General features: G+C 34.5%; 2 protein-coding genes and 1 non-coding gene across 4 annotated transcripts; 1 reads left to right on the top strand and 2 right to left on the bottom strand.

The window, feature by feature from the left end:
* Positions 1-2413: 2413 nt before the first annotated feature.
* On the top strand, positions 2414-8985 carry LOC142630441 (ATP-dependent Clp protease adapter protein CLPS1, chloroplastic-like). Its single transcript, XM_075804436.1, has 3 exons — positions 2414-2706; positions 2925-3081; positions 8460-8985. The coding sequence occupies exons 1-3, from the start codon at positions 2637-2639 to the stop codon at positions 8719-8721; spliced, it is 489 nt and encodes a 162-aa protein (XP_075660551.1). The 5' UTR covers positions 2414-2636; the 3' UTR covers positions 8722-8985.
* Positions 8986-9303: 318 nt separating this feature from the next.
* TRNAA-CGC (transfer RNA alanine (anticodon CGC)) lies at positions 9304-9376 on the bottom strand. The gene has a single exon. It is a non-coding gene; the product is annotated as a tRNA-Ala (tRNA).
* Positions 9377-12177: 2801 nt separating this feature from the next.
* LOC142632061 (actin-related protein 4) lies at positions 12178-24353 on the bottom strand. 2 transcript variants are annotated; one of them, XM_075806485.1, is made up of 21 exons: positions 23990-24353; positions 23789-23880; positions 22466-22642; positions 22300-22373; positions 21641-21721; positions 20094-20154; positions 19917-19966; positions 19279-19333; positions 18361-18438; positions 18196-18249; positions 17498-17551; positions 17327-17387; positions 16549-16600; positions 16256-16322; positions 14658-14720; positions 14494-14556; positions 13952-14014; positions 13413-13477; positions 12761-12829; positions 12509-12588; positions 12178-12396 (listed from the first exon to the last, which is right to left on the bottom strand). In XM_075806485.1, the coding sequence occupies exons 1-20, from the start codon at positions 24000-24002 to the stop codon at positions 12543-12545; spliced, it is 1338 nt and encodes a 445-aa protein (XP_075662600.1). In that variant the 5' UTR covers positions 24003-24353; the 3' UTR covers positions 12178-12396; positions 12509-12542. The 2 variants fall into 2 exon arrangements, with proteins under 2 accessions (XP_075662600.1, XP_075662599.1); XM_075806484.1 differs by having other exon boundaries at positions 14658-14725; positions 16261-16322.
* Positions 24354-26180: the final 1827 nt, after the last annotated feature.

Here is a 26180-nt window from a genome sequence, read left to right as displayed (position 1 = left end):
AGATCATCGGCCCATAAAATAAATAAATGGGTCTTGAGAAAAGCAAATGGGCCTAAAGAAGCCTAAAGGAGGAAATAGTAAACCCATGGGCATTATGTAATGAAAAAAAAGCAAGAATTGTCCACAGCATGCCCAAGTTAATGAAGTAAGAAAGAAAGGGGTTGATGGAAAGCTCATGAGCCCCAAGGATGAAGGATGAAATAATTGGGCCAAGAAAGCCCAAAAGAGTTAGCAAAGTGCCCATGGGAATGCAGAATTAGAAAACGGGTCAAGGACGCCCAAGGGAAGCAAATGGGTCAAGGATGCCCAAGGAGATAGAAATGGGACAAAAGAGCCCACAAGCAAACGGGCTGAGAAAAAACTTAAAAGCAGAATGAATGATCATACAAAGTCATTGAAAGAAGGATGAGCAACAGACCCAAAAATGCCCAATTAACACAAGTCAAATAACATCGTGGCAAGAATTGCAGAGTGGTATGGCAGGAATGACAACAAGACTACGGGTGGAACAAGGAATGGACTAAAAGGAAAAAAACCCAAGCAAAGCCAAGCCCTTGAAAAGAAGCAAGCCAATAAAGAATGAAAGACCAAAAGACAGTTCACGCCATAAGAAGTTATAGATGGATGGCAGAGTGCACAAATGAGCCCCAAACCACCGCAAACGCATGAGTAGCGAACAGGTTTTGGACGTACACAGGAAGTAGAGCACGCGCAAGACTTAGGCACTACCAGCTTGTACCCAACCAATAAAGGAGTGGTGGGTCATAAGTCAGAGGTAAAAAAGGGTATGATTTGGCGGTGGGAAGAATGGGAAGCCTATTCTAGGGTTCCCGCTCAAGCTCTTTTGGGGGAAATGTCCTGCTAGGATGACATATCACTCAAAAGAGAAAGAATGAGCTAAAACCACTAGGTGCATGCCATAAGGGATAGGTAGAGAGAACATCCACATCGTGACAGGTTAGAATGTCACGGCGAGCAAACAAACAAAATAGCCTTCTTTATCAGGTAATAGAGAATGGCATAGCCAGCACAGGTAAGTGGTAGTGGTTAGGCAGCTGACAAACCAGCAGTGGTCGACAGGGACACCCACACCAGATAAAGGTTGTTAAGGGGTAAAATGGTAAAAAAAGTCACGGCAGAAGTATATAAAGGGCATTTGCTGGGCACAATAAAGAGGGATCGCAACAATAGCAATCACCACAAGAGTGATCACCATCACATCGCACAAGAAAAACACAAAAAGAAAGAGAGAAAACAAGGAAAAAAATTGAAATAGTAAAACAGAGGAAAAGAAACAGAGAGTTGAGTAAAGAACAAGAAAGAGTAGAATGACAAGCATGCACCAATACGTTTTCTTTCCTTCTCTCCCTCCTAAAGCCTACTCTCTGCTAAAGAAAAAGAATTTGTTTGGGTGCAAACCATTCAAGTCTGTTCCCTCAAAGTGAGTAATTTCTGCAGCAGGATCCTCCTGTGAGGTTTTCTATATTGAGGAAATGGTTCCCTCCTTGGCCTTTGTTCTATGACAAAACTGAATGTGGCAAACTAATCATCTTCTTCTTTGATCTTTTACCAATCATTGCTATCGTTTCTCCTTTTGTCTTTATTATTACACTTATAACGTGTTCTTTCTCTTGCTTTAATGAAATATTGCTTACTTAATTTACCTAGCAGTAACATATCCTGCTTATCACTATTTTATTGTACCCATCTACCATAACTTTTCAACGGCAACTTCGTCATGGGCATGTGACTAAAAGTTTCGGCAAACGAACGAAGGCATAGTTTGTGCACAAGCCGAACCAAAGTGAGTTGCAGTTAGGCTAGTCCTGACTCTCTTATGCAGTTGGGCTAGTCACAAAAGGCCCACCACAACTATTTTACAACATTTTTATAAAATGTTGATGTGACCAACTTCTTATTAGTTTTCTCTAGGCCCACCATTAATATTACTTTGTCATTTACTAATAATCATTCACCACATCAGTAGTTTGTAAAAAAAAATTGTAAAATAGTTTTTATCTCTAGTATTATTCAAAAAGTTTCATGATAGCATTATTGTTTTGAGTTATACTTAAATCCTTCATGAATGTAAATCAATTTTTTGTTGATGTTTGGACTTTGGATGTCATATACCTTAAACTCTGCTAAATTTAATTCTCTTTAAATAGATTCCCTTTTGCGAGAAAAAAAAAAAACAAAACGAAACAAAACCAACAACAACATATGGAGCAACAAAAAACAAAGCAGAATAGAGGTGAAGAAACGGTGGGTGGAGTTGTGTGGTGAGAGAATGACGAAAGTGGGAATAAGATCTCAAAGGTGGGGCCCCTAATCTCGAATATTTCCATAGAATAATTCACTCTCATTTTACATTCACCTCATTATATTATGTGTTACGTGTCAACAAACTAACGACTAATTATAAGCTACAAATTTATATTCAATTTTTTATTTAAAAAAAATATGTATTTTTTTAAAATTAAATTTTCAGCCATTTCCTCAGTTGAAAAATTACAAATTTTTTAGAGAAAAAAAAAAAAATCAGAATGCAAGACTAGTAGGAGAGAGTTGAGGAGGGTGTGGTGAAAACAGTGACAAAAGGAGAGAGAGAGAGAGAGAGTGAAGAGAGAGTGGCCATGGAAACTGCAATATGCGGTCGAGTCCCTCTTTCACCCAACAACGTTTTCAGCCCTACAAAACTACTTGGTACTATTCTTCTCTCTCTCGCTCTGTTGTTTTGATTTAATTAATGAAAGCTTTGTTGTTGTCTATGTTTCCACTCTTTAGTTCAATCAAATCCTTTCAAAGAAAAAATTAATTACTATATTGATTATTTATATTGAGACCATGTAAACAAAAGTTAAAATTGTAATGGAAATGGAATGAAGCTTTACATTTTACATTGTATTATTATGGAATTGTAGGTATCTCAGGGGATAAGTACGCAAATTATAAGCAATGCAATCAGCGGAGCATTTTGATGGCAGTAACAGCTGCTGGGGCAGGGAAAGGAGGAGGCTTATTGGAGAAGCCTACCATTGAAAGAACCACACCTGGCCGTGAATCTGAATTTGACTTGAGGTATTCACACTATACCCTATACTCTATCTATACAAACTGTTAGAATTATGGTTCAATGATTAAATTCACTGGCTTAAACTTGAACTTACTTTTGGGACAATCAATCATTTAATATGGATGGCCTGACTCTTAGAATTATGGTTAAATGATTAAATTAACCCGCTTAAATTTTTGGAACAAATGGTAATTTAACATAGTATCAGAGCAAATGGTCTTACTTGTTAAAATTATGGTTAAATGATTAAATTCGCCGGCTTAAACTTTTGGAATAATTAGTAATTTAATATGGTATCAGAGCAGAAGGTTGTGAGTGCTAGAATTATGGTTAAATGATTCAATTCACCATTTTCTAACAGCTTAAGTTTTTGGGACAATCAGTAATTTTTCTAACCCACCGCATGGCATATGTACTTTTAGTCGCACGAACTTTTTAATGAGTTGTGTAACTTACTTGGTTGGTTTTATGAATTCCTACATGATGGGTTGGAAGAGATTACTCCAAACCCGTTTGGGGGAAAACTATGTCTATTTGTAAATTGCTTAGTGTGCCAATTTGAAAACAAAACTAAACAATTAATCCACCAGTGAATAGTAGTATAGGTTTTGGAGCAAGAGTCTTATAGTTCAGAAACTTTCTATTCTTCTTTATAAGGAGAACTAGGGTCCCACTTGTTACAATTAAATTATCCACCAAAAAAAAAATTATGGTTTTTTTTTATTGGGTGAAGTTTGGTAAAGATATAAAACTGGGTCTTCTTTTTCATTTTTATTTCCAAAATTAGCAGTATTTTTCTACTGAAAGACTAAGACATGACGATTTTGAATGACTCGGACCTTCTATATTCAAACCAAAAGGTCCAAAACTAGTTCAAAGGATTGGCTTTTTTATTCAAATTAGATGAGTTCTATGATTTTCCAAACACTCTTGTTGGATTTCGATTTACAGTGAATTTTTGCAATTGATTAGTCACATGCTTGTGCAATACACAGGTAAATTCACAAGAGTTTAAAATCATATACTATATAATAATAATTGCATCCTAGAAGTTGTAGTTGTGAGTTGCAACATTTGATTCAACATAAGTATTACATGTTATACAACGTGTTTTTGGTACAGAATAAGTACACATTATATGTGTTTCTTCAGTACAAGTATATCAGAATTATTTACATATTTCGCTTCTTGCAAATTTATTTCTAAACTTTTAAGAAATTTAAATACTACTTTGATTAAAACTCAATGACCAAAAGTTTAAGAAATTTAATAGGAGTTTTATTTTGTTACTTTAAATTATTTAAATCGTCTATTGTAATTGTTTTGTTTTGATAAAGACTTGGTCTTACATAGTATTCTTTTTTGATGAAATTTAAATTTTTTTTTTTCAATTTCAATTATATTATTGAAATATCCCTTTTACCTTCCATATAACTGATATAAGTATATAAGAAATATTCCATTAACATTGCTCATAAGAAAAAATATTATTAGTACAAAATGGCTGCTATTAGTACAAGCTGTTGCATTTATTATTCAAGTGATTAGTTTTTTTCTTTTCTTTTCTTTTACTTTCTTTTGTTTTTTGAAAGGTAGTATAATATTTTATTAAAATGAGAAACCTGGTGTTATATGGTGGGGCGGGGATAATATATGGAGAAGGTGATAAGTAAGAAAGATGGGACTGCTTGGGAGGGTGGTGTTATAATGTTGTTAGATTGTGGAAAAATATTAAAGTGGCTGGGCCAATATATCCAAAGTTATTTTCAGAGGCAGAAGATGGCACTAGAATATGGTTTTGGCATAATCTTCGGTGTGGTGATTTGTTGCTCAAAGACATATCCTGAACACTCTTTCTTATTACAGGAGATAGAGATGCAATTGTGGTGGATTATATAATCAAAAAATGGTTGTCTTCACTAGAACCCCTTATTTTACATTATATTCCACCAAAGTTTATTGCAACTTGCAAGGGTAAATTGATTTGGTCTTCTTTGATTATAAGGCTTTGAAGCGGGGAGTGATAGTGTTTTTTTCCTTGGAAAAGCATATGGATAGTCAAAGCTTTACTAATAGTGGCATTTTTCGCTTGGACTGTTGTTTTGGGGAAATTATATCAAGGGACAGTATGAGAAAGCTGGTATAATAATTACGGATTGGTGTTGCATATATATATGAAATGGGGAATCAATGGATCATTGGTTGTGATATCACATAAGAAATATGGACTCATGTTCTGTTTCTTATGGGTTAGGTGGGTTATGCCAACAACAGTGGTTGAGCTATTGACATGTTGGAAGGAACATTTTGGCAAACAGTATAGCATTGAAATCTGAAAGGCAATTCATCTTTCATTAATGTGGAGCATTTGGAGAGAATCAAGAGATAGTAATGTGCATGCTTTTGAGGAGATGAGTTATCCATAGTGAAATAGAAGCTTTTATTATTAAGGTCTCTCAATGACTAGATGATGGCTACTAGTTAACTCTCTTCCATGAACTTTTGGTGTCCCTAACCTTATGAACTCTAGATGTTAATTGTATTTCCTTTGGGTGCTTCACTTCTGTACATTATGTGTACTAGGTTGCACTATTTTTAGTAAAACTTAATACTTTTCAAAAAAAGAATGAGAGACCTCATGCATACTGGATATATACGAAAGGCTCCCCTAAATATTTACAATCCAAGATTTAATGAATTTATAAAATCTACAGGAGTGGAGGCATTGCCAAAATCAATACATTACTTGTATAAGGTCCATATGATTGACATTTAAGCTCAATGGTACTCAACTAAACCATTCAAGTTGGGATTATTCATCCAAATCATCTACTTAAGGCAAAGAAGAGATTCCTTCTAAATAGAATTGCTTCTATGTCATCCAAATAAACCATTCCAAATTAAAATACACGTCAACCACCTTTTGGGGCATTACCCATTGAGTCCTAAACACAGTGAAGATAGAAGACCAAAACCTTCTAGCAAGAAGGCAATGAAGCAACAAGTGATCAACAAACTCATCAAAATGGAAGTTTGAGAAGTAGGTTCTTCCTTAAATGCCTTTCTTGGTTGGTAAAAATGGAATGGCAAGCTTGATTCTTCAAGTCATCAGCAAAATATTGCCATCTGTACCAAAAACAAAAGCCCCATTAGTGCTCAAGGGTCTAAAACACTAAAAGATGGAGAAGCAACTGAAAACAGAATCAACTACTAGGGTTAGAGTCCTACCACATTTACACATACAAATCAATTCACTATAACCATCCTTCTGATAAGAGTATCCAATTTTACAAATTTTCCTCAAAGCAGCTGTCTGAGCAAAAAAATAACCTTCTTCTAGAATGTAAAAGGAATTTCAAGGAGTCCTTTTGAAATTTTTTTATACATGTTACTGACAATGATGCCATCATAAGTACATATATAATGTTTGCACAAATTTTTCTGAGAGTTTATGAGTGTACCCTCCTTTTGAATTTTTTCAAGGAGTCGTGCTTCTTCTTTTTTTCTTTTTGACACCATTGCCTTGACTAGAGCACCTAATTGAAAGCCTACATAAGTTATTTGTTGGGTGCTCATACTGTATGTCTAATCACTTGCAATCTTATGGAATCTCAGAGTTTTCAGCTCTGACATGGAAAGTTTGAGTGTCTACCAATAGATTCAGATAGAGAATGAACAACCACAATATAGCAATATAAATCTTCCAACTAGAGGTGGGCAATTTGCAGTGCATTTTGCCTTGTTTAAGGCCCTCCCACATTACAGAACAATCAGGGAGTGAAAATTCCTCTGCCTACCTTAAACTTTGAGGAGGACTTTAATTCTCCATGACTCCATCTATTTGCACATTTCGCAAACTACAATCCACTTCAAATTTGTCTAACTTATACAAAAGGTACTGACAGTGTAAATCTTTCTGTTATTATTCTCTTTCTTTTACCATCTCGACATGCTCTGTTGGAGACTGAGTTTGATTGGGCTATTTCCCGAAAGCACTCATCTTGTTGGATTATTTAGAAGTTTCAACAGCCATGGGAAAGAGTAATTATGATTTTGCCTCCTTGACTTGTATCATCATTTACTTGTCTTATGTAAGTTCTAGACCTTTATTCAGGATGTTATTACAGATGCCTTTGCATATTAGCACTGGCTATGCAAAATTTGACAGTAGGTATGTAATATGCAGTATAAAGTTTGAAGATAGGTATGAATACTGATACCAAACATCTTGGGTGGAGTTTAGGATTGCAATCATTTTTTTAGGTTTAAAACTACTGGAGAAATATGGGCATTTCAGTAAATGGTAATCTATGATTTTGCCTCTTCATTGATGTGGAGTTCAGTTCTTAAATGGCATATTTATCATTAAATTCAATAGCAATTTCATCCATCTTTAATATGGGTCAGATTGGCATTCATGGCCCACAGTGAAAACTTTTGGTTCATTATTTAAAGTTGGTATGATTACCTGGGCCATTTGGATAGGCGGCCTTTTAGGTTCAAATTCATAGCTCTTCCTAACTGTTCTTAATGATTGAGGAAGGCTGAATGCGAGGACTGTTACTGTAACATTTTGGAAGTGGCTTGATGAAGGTGATGAGCTGTTACAGCATTGTCTCGAGAAGTTTTTGCTAATATTCTCACCTGTCTAGAGGGTATTATAAATCTTTTTGAATAGCTTTGTCTTCTAATACTGGAAAGGATAGCTTTTTTTATTACTTAGGTACTAACTGTTTTCTACTCTTTGTTTATATTATTTGTATGTTTTCTTGTTAAATCAAGTACAACAAAGTAAATAAAAATTGAATCTGTATCATATGTTTGCCCATCTTGTTCTTAACTGAATGGCATTTCTCCTTAGGTTTCAACTTCTATCAGTTGTTCTCTGTTCTTCCCTGTATTATTGTAATTTTAATCACAAGTTAATTACCAGTGCACCTGAGCAAGAGTTGTTGAGCCTGGAAGCATACCATCATCATTTTAGTATAGAAGTAGAAAGAAGGGAACTATAGAAATTCCCCGTCAAAAGTAGAAAGAAAGAAATGATGACAATGCCCCTATCTTTTGGGGTGAATGACTAATTTATTCTTTTATCCCAAGTTGATTAAACCATAATTGCAAGTGGTTAATTTGTTGAATAGATTGTGTAATGTAACAAATAGAATTGATCCCAAAGGAGCTGAATCATCCAATTAATAATCATTGTCGTTCTCTCTTCTTTTTTCCCCCTCTAGTATGGCAATGTGCCGTGCTAGTGGTTGATTAGCTGTATTTGTTTAACATTGTCTGAGTTCATGCCGAATTTATGCCCAGATGGAGATGACTATCCTTTTCTTCAGATAATAAGAGAATACTCAACTTTGTTTATTGATTTGGTTTTCAGAAAATCAAGGAAAATGGCGCCACCTTACCGTGTTATGTTGCACAATGACAACTACAACAAGCGGGAGTACGTTGTTCAAGTGTTAATGAAGGTCATCCCGGGAATGACCGTTGACAATGCAGTTAACATCATGCAAGAGGCACATTATAATGGCCTGGCAGTGGTGATTATTTGTGCTCAAGTTGATGCAGAAGAGCATTGCATGCAACTCAGAGGAAATGGCCTTTTGAGTTCAATTGAGCCTGCCAGTGGTGGGTGTTGAGTTTTAACTAGTATTATTATCAGAAAGATATATTTCTTAGGCAACGGGGTTCAATCCATGTCAAGTACTACAATTTCTGCTCATATGTACATAAACTGAGAAAGTCCTATATTAAGAGAAAAACCATTGTTATTATGTTCGCCAAAGTTAAGCCACGACTCCAACTAATACATCAATGTTGGTTTATTCAAATGGACGTGGCATTTGTGTGTACAGTTATCAATTTGTGTGCATTGTATTGAAATTATGGAGAATATTACCTTAGCATGTGTTTCTGGCACTAGTTTTTGCCTATCAAAATTCTTGAATTTGATGTTCAGGCTTAGGAATCGATCAGAGCAGAACAAGTAGGTTGCTTTCTTAGTTCTTTCTAGGAATATAAAACAAACATGTTTTTTTCCTATAAAAAAAAAAATACAATAGATTCTATTTGATTTGATTTGATTTTTAGGCGGGGTTGTTCTGAATGGAACTAATTTAAGTGGAAATTTTTTGATGAACTATAAATAAATGCTCATTTTGAAAGCAAGGTGTAAAATATAAAGCTGCATGAACGAATGAACAGTAAATTAGAGGAGTAAATGGAGACGCGGGGAATCGAACCCCGTGCCTCTCGCATGCGAAGCGAGCGCTCTACCATATGAGCTACGTCCCCTACTTTGAAATCTGGGGTGAAAAGCATTATACATTTACCAAGCCAACAAAGTCAGAGGATAGTCACATAAAAATAAATGAATAAAAAATCAGAAGATGGTCAACTCTACCTCCACTTCTCTCTCTCTCATAAAAGAAGCATTGAAACACTTTTTTGTTAATGTGTATATATATATACATATATGAATACTCTTTGAGAAGAAAAGGAGAAGGAAGCTCTCAATCAGTCAATCCATCTCTAATCTCTGGAACAAAAATTTATGATGGAAGGGGGAGATGATAAAAGACCCATTCCAATTACAAAAAAGCAATTCAAAGGGCCAGATTGTGTATCAAAATATTTACATCTTTAGAAACAAAAGCAAAATTCAAGCAAGACAAAAGTTTTAGAGTAGATTTAATATCATATAGAACCGAATCCAGTGAACCAAAGGATGGGGATGGGGTGTTGAAGTTTTGCACAGTATCAATGAGAGTTTTGGAATCTCTGTCAATGATTGAATAATTATCAAACTTAAGGCCTGCACAAATCCCATTTCATCCCTTGAGTTTAACTTTTAAAGGTACACATGGAAGTTAATCATATTTAAAATTGTAAAATGAACTGATATGTTTACAAAAATTCGAGTTTGGCCAGTAAAAATACTTGTTTGAGTTTATATTCTAATTACACATATGACATATCAACATCAAGCCAAAGTTTAGAGCTTGATTACTTAAAAGGAACCAAGTTTGAACAAACCAAAATTCAACATGATATGTTCGTGAATACCAAAGATAATTTTTTCCATGATTAATTTATTACAAGTTCAAAAGCCAAATTCGTAAAAGGACATTTTTCATGATTTACTTTGAAGTGTAAATGAGTTAATTAATAAAATTATGATATTAGTTTGGTTGCTAGTATGTGTACGGCATACGGCATACGGCAAAAGGTTCATCTTCCCCCATGCCTAAATCCAAACAGCCTATGAACAATACCCGACCTTGGGCCCACCATTCCTCATGGTCTATCTTAAGCGGCCCAAAGACACCCGCCCATCAATTGGGAATTCAATACACGGCAAGACAGTCCTCATAAGCAATAGTTTTGGCATCGCCATTATTCGGTTATACCTCAACATACCAAGAGTGCCTTAGGAAACTCCACTGCCGAGCAATGTTTGGTGGCTAGCACTAGTTCCAATATCCCAACTCCTATTTTCAATGCAAAGTGTATTCTTGTCAGGAATAATCAAATGGGTCCAACCCACACAAGTGATGCCAGAAGACAATCATTATCACCAGGCTATAAATACATGAAGAAAAGAGGAAAATGGGGTTTTTAGACACTAGAGAGGAGGGATTAGGATAGTAACCGAGCATAAAAGAAAGGCTTTCAGTGAGAGAGGTTAGTTACTTTTACGGGCCTTCAGTGAATCTGCTTAGGAGCTACCCATTGTAGGATACTCAAAAAACTCCATAAAACAAATAAATTGTGAGCTCAATTATTAGGTTGGCCCATCAGTAGAAAATTAGGTTCGCACAGTATGCATTAACAAAGGTAGAAATATGGGTTTAAGTAAAAAATGTATTAAATTAACTCAACAAAGCTTATAAGCAAGCTTGAGCTAATTTGAAATATAGGTTTAAGTAAAAAATGTTTTAAATTAACTTAAGTAACTCAATAAAGCTTATAAACAAGCTCGAGCTAGTTTGGAATCTATTAAGGTTATTGAAATGACAACCTTGGATTTGTATAAATACAATAGTAAGGTTTTCATTAACGATATATATTGTTTTAACAAATTATTGTTATTAATTTATATATACACACTTTCATTCATCCATAAACCTTAAAAGGAGGGAAATTTCATTCCATCTATAGCATTTATAAAGAATTTTTCTTATTCTGTTGGTGAAATCACAATTTGAGAGGATATTGACTAACTAGCATTTATACAAACCTCAAGAGTGTGGTATTATTATACAAATGTTTTGGGCGGTGTCAGTTTGATAAAACTAAAGGAAAAGTTGTGTAATATGGTTTTATATATATATAGAATAATAATACAAGCAAGATAACCTTTTCAATTGAAAGCAAGATATACTTTTAACTGACTGAAACTTGAACAACTATGATTAATGTAGGACTATAATTTATACATTGGGTGCTACAATGACCTGCTTATTTTGCCAGACGCAAGTTGCCAAGTTCTCCATTTAAAGATAAGAAACTATGTCCAGTAGCACAATTAAAATAATAGTCAAAACCAAATACGTCGTTGTTACTTTTTATCGAAGAAGATAGTAGGCCATGTTGTTAACTATCGACAAACTTACATCAACAGTTTATAAGTCAGATATTTCACTACCAAGATACTCGGATGAGGAATTTTAGGTGCAATGCCAATTATAACCAAAGCTGTTTATGGTCTCTCGTTTTGCTACACGGATACTTGTGTGAACAATATTATTATATCGAGCACGCTCGCATGTGTCATTGTTTTATACAAAGTCGTCAATTGCATTTTGTTCCAGTTAGAACGGCCAAAAAAGTTCACTCCAATTAGTTACCCAAAAATGAATGACCCCCCCCCCCCCCCCCCCCCCCCCCCCACCCCCCTGTTCAGCCTCAGCTTGAATTCTAGTCCATTCCAATTTATTTCGATTTTTGCTCTGTTCCACTAAATTTCAGTAGGCATGTGAACAAAACTTTGTTTTTTTTTATTGATTTTTTTTTTCCATTCCTTTTTAGAATAATAATTTGAGTTTCGCTGGAACCATAAGATAGCTAAATGAAAGATCAACTTCATGGGCAGCTTGGTACACTTTTGGATGAGTTAAATAGAAATAGCTAAATGAAAGTAACACCTCCAATCATAAGAGTCAACAACTTTTGGACGAGTTCCGCATTAGATCACAATGAATGGACATCAAACTAACTACATTGTCATCTGTTTATATATTAGACACAGGCTTTGAAGTTTTTACAGGCCTGAAAATGTTAGTGTGATTCACACAAGGATCCAGAAGCCATACCTAAGCATAAGACAAAAATATTGCAAATTAGTACCTTTAAATGCTAAAAGATACACGATCTTTAAAAGGATGCCCTGGAATCATTAACTCAGCTATGGCAAAGGTAACAAACCTCTGGTAATCCCATGGATGGAGAAAATGGCATCTTAGGGGCATTTTCTTTGAATGTAAGAAGCCCCATGTTCTTCATACCTGTCAATCATATACAAAAACAAAACCATTTAAGTAATCTATAAGAAGTTCAACACCGATTTTGTAAGCCTGACTTTAATTTTTCGTTCCAATAAAAAAGTGTGGTTAAAATGCGTCTCTAACAATTAAAGACACTTTCTAAGCACAGTTATGGCAAAAAGGGGAAGCTTACTCAGACTTGGAGAACCACATCTGCTGAAATGAACCAAGAGAAGCCAATATACTCCCTCCTATCCAAACACTGCAAAAGTTCTCAACACCAACAATAAGTTAGATGAAGCAACAGTGCATAAATTTTGTATGTAAACAAGAATTTTGCAAAGAACAACGAAAGAAAGAGGTGTTGCAGGAGTTCAACTATAGCAGTATGTTAGCCAAAAGTGAGAGGCTACAGTACATAAAATTGAGAATAATGAACTTCATTAGGAAAGTTGAGTATGTGGACACCATGATTGATAGATCATAATTGATTAAATTTTGAATAACTAAGGCACAAAGTTAATCAGATTCAAGCCTTTCATGTATCAGGAAGTGGTCTATATAGAGGTTGCCCTGGCCCCTAGTCAAAAGGCCTAGTAAAAAATGCTAATACATTTCTTCTATACAGAAAATCATATCACAAAATATCATGCTTCAAGCTTACAGAAACTTGCATCCTAATCATGCTTCAACCTTAGAGAAATCTATAAAGTCAGACCCGTCAAAATGATGCCACCTACTCGCACTCAAGCAACACAAGTAGTCCTCATGGAAGAACCACAATTGTAAACATTTGTTTGACAGAGCATCAGATACCAAAATATTAGGTACTGCAAAACACTGACCTGAATCTCCTTTCTGTTGCATTTCCACTTGCCAATACTTTAACTCGAGCAGCTTGAGGAGATTCCTACAAATTGAGGATGATATCACAGAAATGAAAAATCTCCATGTAAACTCAAAATTCTCCATGACTTGCCTAAGGTGTGATATCAGTGGTGTTTGTAAAAATATAATAGTAAATAAGATTTTGGGGGGTGGGGGAGGTAAGTTGGAAGGTTTGAATGCTCCAATGAAAATTGTTGGTGATAAGTTGCACTAATATGGTTATTTAGGCCCTGTTTGGTGAGTGAGTTCTAACTCACATTTTCGCATTTTAAACAACCTTAAACATATTTCCACACACTTTTTCACCCACACGTATATTAAAAACACTCAAACAACATAACTTAAACTCCTCTCCCAAACACCCCCTTTATACTCAAGGCTTACTGCATTATGAAACCGATCAACTAAGTTGTTGAAAAAGTGTGTACCAACCAGAAAGGAATGTAAGCAAGAGTTGGAAAAGAGAGAGGAAAAAAAAATAGGATAAACAATATACTTCTAGCAAGTCTTTCTCAAGGCGTTCCTTCAACTGTTGCATTGACGCAGTGCCACCAGCAAGCTGTATAAAATAGAAACAGCAGAAAGCTTGAAAATGATCCAAGTTGTAGTAAACAAAGGCACGTCTATTGGATATATTGTGTGTGTGAGTGCATGTGCTCGTGTGTGTAATCAAATTGCATGAAGAAAGTAGGGTATGTACCTGATAGAGTGGTCTCTAAAGAAAAGGTAAAAAGAGTCTCATTGAAAATATTTTAGCATAGATAAAACTATTCACCTAGTCCTATAGAAGTTATTGGGAAGTCTGCACACATAATACATTATAATAATTATAATAATTTGATCATTTTTTCCACACAAAAAAAGGATATTCAACTTAAACTAGGTTACACTATTGAAGTTTTCATACTTAGTAGCATTTTATAATCTATACAAAAAATATTTAAGAAGTTAATGGATGAAAAGTCAGAATTAATCAAGATATCGTAAAGAAGAAAATTGAAAACGGAAAAGACAGATTGACACATATATTAAATTTACCAGTATACTACTAAATAGCTCTCTCCGAATGTCCACATCACACTTATTAATGCTCTCTATGACCTGAACAGTTTAAAAGAAATTAGTAAACCAAGAGAAATTTAAAAATAATTAAAGACGAAATGCATGCAAGTGTAAATGCATAATCAAACAGAAAAGTTCACCATTTGTGGTAGACCACGAACAGATGGAGCAATCTCCGCAAAATTCTCCATGCCAGGAATTGTCTGAGGTTTACATCAAGAATAAAATTGAAAAGTGAACACACGCCAAAAGTAACGAAGGGGATATTGAATTGCCAAATAAACTGAATAAGCACACAAAACCATTGAGATCTATATACCAATTCAACCACTTAACATTTCAGACGCACAGACAAGAACACTAGATATACCATGATACAGAAATGGAAATTCTTAACAAACTAGAACTCAACATAGCGGGAAGATGGGAATTAGTTAACTAATTAATATTTTTGGGTTTATTTTATATAATATTGTTAGGCATGTTTATTTTAGGTTTTAAATAAATAATAACCATAAAAAAGTTCATAGTGAATGATAAAGTTAATAATGAAAGTTATTAGACATATATGTTTATTTTGGGGTCGATGATTTCTTACTAGAAAATAATCAAGTCAATGATAAGGTTGAAAAGAAAAGGAGGAAATTATAATAAAGACATTTTGATCAAACCTTGAACCCATACCAAAGATAGCTCATAACAAAAAAAATTAAAAGCATTAGACTGGTGAGAGTAACTGAGATTAGTAGAGAGAGTGTGAGAGAGAGAGAGAGAGAGAGTATCAAGGGTTGGTTAAAGCAGCTTGGACGGAGGCCGACGATAGATGGACAGGTCTATCGAAAACCAATGACAGAGGTGTGATGGCTGGTCAAGAGAGAGGTAGAAGATTTTTGATTGAGAGAGAAAAACAAGAGCCCATATGATTTGTGAGCTTGATCAACAGTTGAGATTGCACAAAGTAATCAAAATAGATCCTTTTTTTTTTTTCATTGGTCGTCATATTAGGACCATGTCCCTACTGTGCCCTGACCATGTCCAAAAAATAAATAAATAAAACTATTTTTTTCCTCCCAACATGCCGTGAATACGCATGCAACCTTGTTCCCATCAAATATAGTCTGACATGGACACACCAGGGATTTTGCCATATCCGTGCTTCCTAGCATAGCATACGTACATTAATAAGTTGCACATGCATTGAGTGAATTTTCAACCAAACATAAATGCTCTTTTATTGGTACGGTACACATGCATTTAGTGAATTTCAAAACCCAAGATTCTTATGGGAGGAGGAAATGCCATTTGTGCCAAAGCTCAATGGCCACAAATATGTACATTAATTTTGGGTATGTGCATATCATACCAATATATCATATCAATAAAACCCAGTTTTTATTGCACATTCATCCAAAAGTAACCAGTCACCAAGATGACAACGAAAGTTAAAGAGGAGGGTGTGTTTCCATTTGTATTTCCTATTATGATTCCACTAAATAACTTATCTTTCAAATTCTCATTAAACCAACGCAATAGAAAAGGCAATCAATAAAATTAGGAAGCTAGTGTTAACACACAGTGAAATCGGATTTTTACAGGTAGAAGCCAATTTAGCCAATAAACCACTGTTTTAAACCCATATGGTAATAATGGTACTAAATGAGATATGAACCCAAATTTTCCAATTTACTTGAGAAAATATATAAAAATTTGACATTTTGTAAACTCACAAGACACCCACCTGAGCCAGGGATGGATTAAATAAAACATCAGGAATCTTGAATCTGTCAGCTCCAATTTCAATAGTCCTGCATTATCCATTCAGAATAAAATAACTACATATCAATTTAGAAAGAACAACTTAAGGTTACTTAAACAGTATATAACCGAGGTAATAGGATGTTGTTATAATGCCACATTGTGCCTCATGAATCCAAAAAAGTTTATGAAGACCAGAACCGGGGAATTCAAAGATGCAGAGCAATGATACATGATGTAATCTGATAACTGGTAACAAAAAAGTAAGGGGCTTACTGGCCATCAGGTAGCTCATATGGCGTCATTGGAATGTTTGAATAAGAACTTTCTGTAACAATAAGGATACAACATCAGAATGCTTAGTATGGTCAATGCTTCTAAAATGATGGAGATTTAACTTGAAGAGAATTAACAAGATTGTCAAGGTACAATTATATATGAAACATGACCGCTTGTATATCATCTATTGCTAATGCGAAAGTACTAAGGTTCAGGCTTTGTACATTTTCCAAGATAATATTTAATCAAGCTGTAAAAGAATTGACGTATCTTGCCAATGAGCCCTAGCTCGACCAACATCTCCTCCCCTTCCAGGAGAAAGGTGGTGAGCAAGGTTGTGGGTTCAAAACCCATCAAGTGCATCTGTAATTACTAATTACCAATAAAAAAAAGGGTATTCCATCAGTCCTTAAGTAGGCTCCTGGCTCTCATACAATAAAAATTAAGCATTTTGTGATACAATAGTGGGAGCGTGGATATAAATGAGCTACTTAAGGAGCCTTTGGGGGGACGGGGTATGGAAGAGTAAGTAAAAATCAGATTCTGAACCCATCGCAGGAGTTTTGGACCTTCTAAAAAATTGATGAAAACATGGTGAAAATGCACTTGCAAATTCATGAATTGCTACAAAAAACATGCTTGACCACAAGCACTAACCAGAGGAAAAAAGAAAAAAAAATACAGTAACTAAATAAGATAAGCATAAAATTACATGCATATATCTTTATAGCTACAAAACAGCATCTTAAAGTGTAGATAGGGGAGGAGCACAAACCATCATACGGAGTATCTGGGGCTCGACACACACATTCCTTAATATCACTAGCAATTACCCTCTGTAATAAGAGAACAATTAGAAAATCATAATAAAAATGAGAGGGATATTAGTAGAAAATTAAAATAGAGGATACATCTCAATATAAAAAAACCATGATCAATCACAGACCTGGGAGTAGAGCTTGTAGCTTTCTGTTGTATTTGGAAAATCAAGGTCTACCGTCTGTGGATTAATAAAAGTTAAAATTGTTAGCAATTACATGTTAATAATTTAACATGCAAACGCACGATTAGGAAATGTATAACTCATAGTGCATTTCACTTAAAATAATGACAGGAGTATAAGAATCTTGCGATATCTAGTAGTTCACCAATAAAATTTATTCTTGAGCTGAGAAGCATATCAATCTTTTTGGTAAAGAAAGTCAGAAGCATAATAAGAACAGTGGTCAAGGTGTTGAATGGTACACCTTTAGAAGTTTAATCTTAAGCAATAATGGACAGTATTTTGAATTTCAAGGCCTTTGATTACAAGCAGCACGCCAGATAGTCAAAGGGGAATCAGGTGTATACTAGAGTCAACTTAAATTTAGGAACAAGTGAGTATATTGTTAAAGAAATCACGAATTGTTAATAAACAAAGACATGTTTCAGGCTAAGAAGAAGAAGAAAAAAAATCTAACATTAGACTTCATATAAAGCTTACAAGCAACCTGACCATGTGGGTACTATAATTTTGTGGTTTCATGCAGAGCAAGAAGTCAAGACAGAGGAGATGAGGAAAGAAAGTATGAGAATGAATTATGATACAAATAAAATGAACAAATTATGCGCACAAAAGAAACAAGCAAAGAAATCATTGAATACCTGATACTCCCCTGGCCTTGTTTCCTTTCTCTTAAAAGCATATCGAGGTTTTATCTGCAAAAGAATATTAAGAACACATTTTGAAAAATAAAAGGCAAGGGAAATTTATGAAAATTGAGACAATCAATTTGCCATTCAAGATAAATATTAATTTTAGTCACTTACCATCATTCCTTTGCTTTCCAAACTTTTCAATAAGCAATCAGTAAGAAATTCTCCTCCAATTGGAGAAGATGCCACAGCCTATTGTTGCAAACACAAAAACAAGGGAAAAGAATCTGTTACAAGCTATGAAAAGATTAATTAGAACTTTAACATTGTAAAAACAGGACATTAAACAACTTTAAGCCGCCCCCTCGTATTTTGGGGAGAATAGGAGGGGTGGGTACAGGTTATATAGGATGAATGTTAAAATATAAGAACGAAGCTTATACAATCACTTAGTAACAGTTGTATGTATCCAAAAGACATGGACATCAAAACTTATCAACCATAGGTAATTAACATTCTTAAATGTTAAGATTTAAGAATGAAGCTCTGTTTGATTGATCTCATGCATGGGGGGCTTACAAATAACCATTCACTTTAAACTTCAAAGAATCACTTTATTTTTTACATTTTATTTTTAAAAATTCTTTTAGGTGACTTTGTGTTCATTATTGTGTGCATGATGTGCATGAAGTAGTCTATTCCCTTATTAAATACCATTACTTTTTTTTTATAATACCATTACTTATCCCACCCCCCCCCCAACAAAAAAGAAATGATTGCCCAGGGAAACCTTCCCTATTTTTTGGAACTCAAACAACCTTCTAAAATTAGATAATTAGTTGTACTTGTGACTGGGATGAAAGGATTACTGACAATAAAAAAAAAAGGTAAAACTTGCCAAATGAGTGATACGAGCCAGTATATGTATCAATAATTATATAGCTGACAGTACATATATGAAGCTACAGTGACTATGTAAGAGTCCAAAAGGCAGAATTTGAATAGAAACTGAGCTTGCTTAACAAGAACAAAATTTACTTGAATATAACAATAGCAAGTCATTCTTCCACTTGGTTAATAGGTGAGGAATACCTTTTGAAGAACATAACCATCATGCACTGGAGCAACTGTGGTTGATCCTCCACCACTGAACGAGTTGGGAATTATAGACTATCATATATTAGTTTTGCTTCTCACATATACCAAGAAATATTAAATGAGGATGAATAATATACTTTTGATAAGTGACAAGAAAAATAAATAACAATTGCAAATTGCGCAAACTCATTAAGCTACTGACAAGACAAGAAGAACCAACATATTTCTTAAATCAAAGAAAATAACAGTCTTTCCAAAAAAAAAAGTGTTAACATTAAATATAGACAAAAGGAATATAACGCAAATCAATAACTCATAATTCCTTTTTTTTTTAAACACTGATATTTTTGTGATGAGTATATCATCATTTTATTAAGAGTAGGAGAGTGCTTCCCGTTCAAAAATATCATGCAGAAAGAAAAAAAAATGTCAAGAATTTGATTAAATTCAAAATTAATTTTTTTTTCTGCTAGGTAGATAAAATCCAAGAAATAATCAAAGAAATGCAAAGCAGATATGATATGAAAAGAGGTTTAAATTAAAAGAAATGCCAATCAATAATGCTTTGCATGTAGCTAGTAATGCCAAAGAAAAGGAACCAATACTCATGCAGAATAATTAAATGTGACTACCTGTCAACAACTAATGCGGTAGCACGTCCTGATGCAAAAGATGTTAGAACCTGGCATCAACAAGTACTCCGATCAATCACAATACTGACATTTCTTGATGAAAGGAGAGGGAAAGAGAAAATTCATATTAATAATCAAAGTACGCGAAGTGAGGTTATGGGTCCATTAGGAGCATACAGCATTCTTGGCCAAAAATAATGCAGGAACTTTGTACTTTTCGAACATAAGCTCCGCAGTCCTGTCAGATACATGACAATCAAAATCTTTAACCAAACATAAAGCTACATCCTAAAGAATAAAATGTAAAAACTGAAACCATGAATATTGATTATCACTAAGAGGAAAAGGCTTATTGAGTTAGGTGAGTTTAATTGTTCCGCATGAGGGTAGAGCCAGATAATGAAGGCATATAATCTTAAGTGACAAGAAGCTTGATTCTTTATAGATTTATATAAGACAAGAAACTAATGATCATGTATCATGCTTTGCATCAAATATTACTTAATAATATTTTTATTTAAATCATGAAAAAAAAATCCTCCATTAATGGATTCAATCATAAAGGTTACAAAAATAAAATAAAATTAGCCCAATGGGACAGTACTTGTGTTCATAATACAGTACATTTTTATAAAACTGGCACCATGCTCTTGACAAACTCAACTGAAATGCATTTACATGTAACCTTAGACCGCTGTAGTGAACATTCCACTTTCGAAGAGATCATATTGTTGTCTAAGTCTTAATTTTGTCTTAAATTTTCAGACATTTCCAATTACCCATTTTAACATACGTTACTTTTGTTTAAGATTATCTTAAAAGGCTGTGGATAAAGATAGTCCTCTTCTTATTCTTGGAGTGGTAATTTACAAATGCACCCAATGGTTTTGAACTCACGACCTCGCCGTTCTTCTTGTTCTTACAATAGGAGGATGCACCATCTAAGAAAAAATGTCTATTGATGAAACTATGAACCTGGTCTAAATTCTTTGTCCAAGCTTATCCACAATGAGGTTTGAACATGGCGGCTTTCGGGTCTCTCCAGACCAGATAACATACATGCACTTTATACACTAAAAACTGTTGCTCAAAACACCCTACCAAACAGCCCCTATATTTGAAAGTTACAACACAGTTTCATGAGTTCAATAGGAAACAAAGAGGTTGTTGTTCTATTACACACAAACTTCGAAGATTAATTTTGACAAGGTTTAGACAGAACCTAGGAAACCATTAAAATTTATCAGGACTACAATCAAGAAGAAGTTATTTAAAATTTGCAAGGACTAAAATGTTCACTTTTTTCCCCCACACTCCATTTTCAGCTGAAATTCCTGATGCAAGATACCTTTTAGTTGAACATTCAGTTTCATTTCACAGAACATAAACCCTAGAAAAACCAGATAAGGCTTCAGGATCAACTGTTCTGAAAGGAAAAGAATTTATCATTATATCACAGAAGTTTTTTCTAAAATAAAATCAACATATATATGCAGTTTTCACTCAAAAGTTACCAACGTCTGTACCTTATATAACTCATGAAATAACTGACAAAGAAAGCTGCTAGTATGTATGCACAGAGACAACAAGTAACAACAACTTCAGTAAGCCAATCCTCATTGGCTCTAAAATAATGCAAGCCATAAAGATTACAGCATCCAGAAACCGCTCTAAAATGAATTATATATGAGAAGCACTCATCATGTTATACAGTGCCAGCTCACCTTTCTCTTTGCTGTGGAGTATTAGAAGATGGTTCTGCAAGTAGCATTGGATGCTCTTTAGGATCAACCAATAGGCATTCCCTAAAACAAAAGAACAACCAATTATGACAATTGACATACAGTAACATAATTACCCAAAAAATTTCTGGCTGATAATTGATATTTTATAGATAAATAATACAATTCTGATTGGTCTTGAACACACAACCACACAGTCCACCCAGTTCTCACAGCAAGAGGTACTATTTCAGCTAAAGCTCATTGAATTAGGCTGAAAAATGATCACAAAAAAAAAAAAAAAAAAAACAAGAGCCTTCACATAGTTACATATAAAAGTTTGTAAGTTTTCAGGCAGTGGAGTGGAATTACAGAATAACATAGATCTATTTTTTTTTAAATCTGATATTCAATGAGAAAATGCTTGCGCGAGTAAATACACACAGACACAGAGTAGAGTCCTACCGAATGACATGATTCTACTCTAAATTCAAAGCAACTAAGTAGGTCCACACCTTCACCACATCTCTCAAAACTACAAAAGATCATACGATCATTTTATGATTTAGACACACAAGCCATCTTTATTTCATTAGCATATCACTAGAAAATAGGATTACGAGCACCAGAAGATAGTATAGAAATCTATCCTCAACCATTACCTGAAAGCATGGTCCCATATGCAGTCAGCTATCTCCCAGTCAGCAATGACTCCATCCTTCAGAGGTGACAGCACCTAATAAATAGACAACAAAAATCCTTGTAATAAGAAATTATTTTAAAATATCAGGTCAAAATTCCCATATTAGGTAAAACTAACAAGCTTACATCCATATGATCCCGACGGAAGCCTAAGGATTGAGATCCAACGAACAATTTGCGTTTTCCCTTGGCTTTGTCAGAATCAAGAGTTTTGACAATGTTTTTAGAATCTACTGCAGATCCAGAATTTTTTTCAGTAATTGCAGTCTCATCAACGTCCATTTGGTCAATTGCCCCAACAACCTTAACAAACACAGAGGGATATCAAAAACTGATTCTAGCTGGTACAGATTCAAAAACAAAGCACAAGTGCACAACAATTTCCAGCAAATTATGTTAAGGTGGACAATATATTTTACACCTAATCCCTTAGAGTGTAGACTGTAGACTTATGAAGCAGTTGCATATCATTATAGAAAGCTCCCAGGCCGATGCTCACAACCTTTAACAGTCCAAGCTGGGTTTTCTTTTAAGTAATAAAAAATTTATTGATATAAAAAAAATTTAAAAAAAACAAAAACAAAAAGCGTAGCCCAAGTACACATGGGGTATACCACTGGGGACTAAACAATCAATTATGCAAATGACATAAATCTATCAAATCAATAATTGATCATAAAGACTGACTATGCAAAACCAAGGTATGGGCCAGTGGGACCACCCCTGTGGGGCAAACCCCGGGTGCCTACACACCCCCGCTGAGCAAGCATCGGTTAAATTGCGAAATGTAGCTATGAGTTGAACCAGAGACTTCTGAGTTTACAGTCAGTCCAGGCACTCTCCCTTACTGCTAAGGTACCCCGAGTGGGGGCAAAGGATTCATACATATATGTCATATATATTCAACGCATAGAATGAATGCGCAAGTCTAAAATCCCAAGAACCAAGAACCAAGTTTTTTTTATTTTTTATTGGTAAGTTATACATACTCCCAATAGATCTTCAACCGACGACCCCTACCTTCCATGCCATTGGCGTAAGTGCCAGTTGACCTATAGTTCATTGGCGGCTCAAAGAGCCAAGTATTCAACACCAAAAATTGAACATTCCCATTTCCCACCAAAAACATATTATCACAATCAACCTCCACACCCCTTCGTTAACTATAAATTACCAAAATCACTACATTTTGCACAACTGTTTAAATAACACCAAAACCGGAAACTTTTAACATTCCCCCACCAATCTTACCACAAAAAATACCTCAAAAATACCATCCCATTCCCTCTAAAAGTTTCCACATACCATTAACAGTTCGATGCTACAATTCCAAACTCACTAACACAAATTTTATAGTAGCATTGTGCACACATCAAATACAGGTGTGGGGGTAAAATTGAGACTAAAAGTTAGAAACTTTAACAGAGTGAGAGTGAGAAAAAGACTTACAGAAGGGAACACAGCTTTGGGGGCATCTTCGCCGGCGTAACCGGCTTTGCAAGTGTGCGACCCTAGGTCTATTACTATAGCTGATACCTCATCTGTTTCAACAAAACAAAAAAATCAACAATTCAAAAGAAAAATTAGTAAACTTTAAAAATCCCTAGGTGTATGTATGAGAAAACAAAGTATGAAACTTTGTGCACTCACCTCCTCCGTACATGGCTGCAAGATTTCACAGAGAGAGAGAGAGAGAGAGAGAGAGAGAGAGAGAGAGATTTTGGGGTTCTGGTTTTGGTCTTGTAGTTTGGTTAGGGTTTTAGAGAAGAGAGTCGGAGTGAGGGAAAAACTGAAGTCAAAATATTTTGATTCGTGAAGATCCGAATCCGAATCCGGATCCGACTGTGACTAAGATTCGGACTCGTAGTGGACTCGATATTCCCCCACTACTCTAGTTGGTCGAATTTGGGTAAAGCAGTGTTGGGAGGGCGGGTTCGGGTTAGAGATATTCGTCACCTGTACCCGTTTAAGCCTAAGAACTAAGATGTACTGAGAGAAAGTAAGAAGGTATTTTATGCCAACTTTTTTAAATCCCAGTTTTGATGCTAGTGGGAGTTTTGTAAAGTGGGCCAAGCTGTTTGGCCCAGTGAAAACAATTACAAAAACCCAACATTTTGGGCCTGCCTATTTCAAATGTGTTTAGTTTTTCAAAACAAATGGATTTGGCTTTCCTATTAAAAAATAAAAAAAAGTTATACATTTACAATATTTTCACAATACTTTCATAAAAAATTTTAAATAGTACATTTTTATTGGCTGTTACAGCTGGGTAAAAAACTTAAAATTTTAAATAGTACATTTTTATTGGCTGTTACAGCTGGGTAAAAAAATAATTTAAGTTGTAGTATCAAATTAGAATCATTAATAATTTACCACATATGATTTGTTGTAAAAATGTTGTGGATATAGAGTAGTATTTTTTTTTTAAATGTTTTTAGAAGGATAAAAAATGGTTTTGAGATAGGTTTTCAAAACGTGTTTTTATTACAGGTTCTTGATGTGAAAGAAGACCAAAAAAAAAAAAAAATTTTATTTGGCAAATGTATCTCTAGTATAAGTTTTTGTTAAAAACACAAAACTCAATCTTGAAAATACGTAAAAAAAAAATCAATTTTGGTATTTGTACAATAAATTTGAGCAACCATTTTCTAAGTTTGGCTTTTTAAAACGTTTCACTATTCCATCATATTTTATTTTTAGATGATTAAAATGAGTTTGTTTAAAATGCCTAACCAAACAAGATACAACTTAGGTCTAGTGCATTAATGCACTGAACCAAAACTTAACCCAACCAAACAAGCCTACTTTACTTTCTTTCATCTTCTTAAGAAAAATCCTAAAATAAAATGTGTTTTTGTTTTCGATCTCTAAAATAGTTATAAAAAAAAAATATTTTTCAAAAACATAAACCAAACATGCAAATTATTTTACGTGCATCATACCCACAAACACCAAACAAGCAACAAATCCAAATTGAAATTTCAAGCACAAACTACTAATACCAATACATATATATATATATATATATATATATATATATATATATATATATATATATATTACATAATTGAACAGGCAACAAGTCCATTGAACTTTCAAGCATAGCAACCTTGCACATCCATCACAAGAGAAAGAGAGGAAGGTAGAAAGAGAGACTTTGATTAGAACTACAATTTAGTTTTGTATAGTTGGAAGGCTATGACTCAGTTGTCCATGTCCCAATGGAAGATTTAGCAGCTATTGCGGCCCCTGCTTCCTCGAATGAAACTCTAGGTTGAGGAGTTACTCAAAAGGCTGCCAAGATATCAGTATATATGGTTTGATTTACGAGTATAATAAGTCAATTTATAATCTTTAACTCCAGCTTTGAATCCAACACTTACTTTAGTCTCTATTTGTGATGACATAAGTCCCTCCCTACAACTCATGAACTAATAATTTTTGTAACAACAAGGTCTACTTGACATGAAATAAGTTTAAGTTTAAGTTTGGATCCAGCTTTATTGTGAATGGGGGAGATGAACGAGATGGAGAAGAGGGGCAAAGATTTGGTGTGATAGTTCTCATGGCTTAACGAATTCAGAACACCACGAATCTTACACACCCAACACCAATTTGTGACTCTCAAGATCAGCACCACCAGCTCATAGGGACTAGATTGAAGACATGACATGGCTAAGGTCATAGGTCGCTGGGAGGGTCATAGGTTGTAAGAATTCTAGAGAAAAAAAAAAGAAGAGAAAGGGCTTAGAAAATAATGGGCAGGGACATTATTTATAGAATTGTAATCGCCTTTTGGTTGAAAACAACTAAAAACTCTAAAGGGATCAAATCATAACTA

Source organism: Castanea sativa, chromosome 4 (assembly GCF_040712315.1).
Source record: "Castanea sativa cultivar Marrone di Chiusa Pesio chromosome 4, ASM4071231v1".
NCBI lineage: Eukaryota > Viridiplantae > Streptophyta > Magnoliopsida > Fagales > Fagaceae > Castanea > Castanea sativa.
Note: the sequence above shows the minus strand (reverse complement) of the source record. Positions and strands in the feature narration are given on the sequence as shown.